Source organism: Palaemon carinicauda, chromosome 35, assembly GCF_036898095.1.
Source record: "Palaemon carinicauda isolate YSFRI2023 chromosome 35, ASM3689809v2, whole genome shotgun sequence".
In the NCBI taxonomy this organism is placed as follows: Eukaryota; Metazoa; Arthropoda; class Malacostraca; order Decapoda; family Palaemonidae; genus Palaemon; species Palaemon carinicauda.
Window position 1 is genome coordinate 77,204,844 of NC_090759.1, and position 2,500 is coordinate 77,207,343.

A 2,500-nucleotide genomic window follows, 5' to 3' on the forward strand; every position below is an offset into this window, starting at 1 on the left:
TTTATTACAATCTAATCAATCTGCTTAAGCCTAAATGCTGAGCCTCACTATCTGAATATTGTTCATTTATTACAATCTAATCAATCTGCTTAAGCCTAATGCTGAGCCTCACTATCTGAATATTGTTCATTTATTACAATCTAATAAATCTGCTTAAGCCTAAATGCTGAGCCTCACTATCTGAATATTGTTCATTTATTACAATCTAATAAATCTGCTTAAGCCTAATGCTGAGCCTCACTATCTGAATATTGTTCATTAATTACAATCTAATAAATCTGCTTAAGCCTAAATGCTGAGCCTCACTATCTGAATATTGTTCATTTATTACAATCTAATAAATTTGCTTAAGCCACCATCAAATCTATTGCTTGCGTATTCTTTCTTTTTTTACATTTAATTCCTTTTTCTTGCAAGACCAGACTCCACGAGCTCTTTGCTTCCAGGAAACGATTATTCAGATTACTTGTCCAGGGGTGAATATTAACAAGCATTGCAGAAATACCTTCATCCAAGATTATGACATATTCAGGTTAGTTGTACAGGGGAGGGGGGGGGGGGCATTAGAAAGACACCTTGTTAAAGTGATGAATATAAAAAAAAAAAAATTAAAAATTAAAATATATGATTTTTTATATGGAGCGAATATCACATACAGATACGACCATATCTGTTAAGATGTCAGCTTTTCAAATTAGCTAATAAGCAGTAAAAATCATTAAGCAAATAATGTATCTATATTGCTTTTCCCAACACTACATCACATTAAGAAAGTTACGAAGTTCTGCAGACTTCGAAACAAAGATTTTTTATATCGGGCGAATATCACATACAGACATAACCATATCTATAAAGATGTCAGCTCTTCAAATTACTTTTTTATTTTTCTTCAAATTACTTGATAAGCGGTAAAAACTTCAAATTACTTGATAAGCGGTAAAAATCATCACGAAACTTTCTATATTGCTTTTCCCAACACTACATCACATTAAGAAAGTTACGAAGTTCTGTAGACTTCGAAACAAAGGTTAATTTTCTCCTGAAATGAAGCTCAATGTGTTAACAATATCTCATTGACGCCGCATGCATAATTACGTGAAAATAAAAGGGAATCATACTTATGAATTATACTGAGTATGATGGAGGCTACTCACTTTAAGCTATAATTATTTAGGTCTATAGTTAACACCAACGTCTGGAGACTACTTATTTGGATATTGGTTAACACAATCCATTTCAAAGGCTCAATATAAAGAAACGTATGCAAAATACACCATAATATTAATGGTGACCTATACATGAACTCTCATTGCGTTGCAGCGTTAAGTAATTTTGAAGACTGACGACTGGATGGCAAAAGAAATCTAAATGATGGCGCAAATGTCGGTAAGTTACTGATATTGCAGAAGTTAAAAAATATGGAAATTTATGCTTTTATTTTGACAACGAAAGAATGTATATAAAAATGTCTGTACATGAGGTTGATTGCATAATAAAAACACCTTATACGAAAGCTTAATAATCACACATTAAATGACAGCATATACCTTCCCTTAAAAACGTAAACACAACATACGTGACCTTACGTTATGTGAAGGTCAACATACGGAATCTCAACATAAGGAGGTTGATTGTATAATAACCAGATCTACACGAAAGCTTATAATCAGACATTAAAGGTCATCATTAACCTTCCCTTAAAAACGTAAACACAACATACGTGACCTTACGTTATGTGAAGGTCAACATACGGAATCTCAACATAAGGTTGATTGCATAATAAAAACACCTTATACGAAAGCTTAATAATCACACATTAAATGACTGCATATATCTTCCCTTAAAAACGTAAACACAACATATGTGACCTTACGGTATGTGGAAAGGTCAACATACGGAATCTCAACATAAGGAGGTTGATTGCATAATAAAAAGACCCTATACGAAAGCTTAATAATCGCACATTAAATGTCATCATATACCTTCCACTTAAAAAAAAAAAAAAAAAAAAAAAAAAAAAAAAAAAAAAAAAAAAAGACCTTACGATGGAAAAGTCAACATACGGAAACTCACATAACCTGCATTCAGTCCGGCCTACCCAAGGTACTCTAATCTAGAGCCTACTGTAGAAAGAACCTGCACACTTACCTGACAAGGTCCGTCACGTCCTGTAATTTTTGTGGATCGACCAAGTCCGTTTTGTTGAGAATGAGGAGATCTGCTAGAGCCACCTGTCTGAAACAAACGTATGCCATATTTCATTAGTTTATATATTATTATTATTATTATTATTATTATTATTATTATTATTATTATTATTATTACTAATTTTTACAATTATTATTATTATTATTATTATTATCATTATTATTATTAATTATTACTATTATTAATCATTATCATTATCATTTTTATTATTATTAATTATTATTATTATCATTCTTTAGCATTATTTATTATTATTATTATTATTATTATTATTTATTATTATTATTAATCA

General features: G+C 30.5%; 1 protein-coding gene across 1 annotated transcript in view; it reads right to left on the reverse strand.

Annotated features, from left to right (window-relative positions):
- The window catches only part of LOC137627897 (zinc-regulated GTPase metalloprotein activator 1-like), a 159,716-nt gene that overhangs the window by 46,493 nt on the left and 110,723 nt on the right, over positions 1-2,500 (reverse strand). Inside the window, exon 8 of the mRNA XM_068359339.1 lies at positions 2,149-2,235. Coding sequence (XP_068215440.1) covers positions 2,149-2,235 — 87 coding nt within the window. The remainder of the gene's footprint in view (positions 1-2,148; positions 2,236-2,500) is intronic.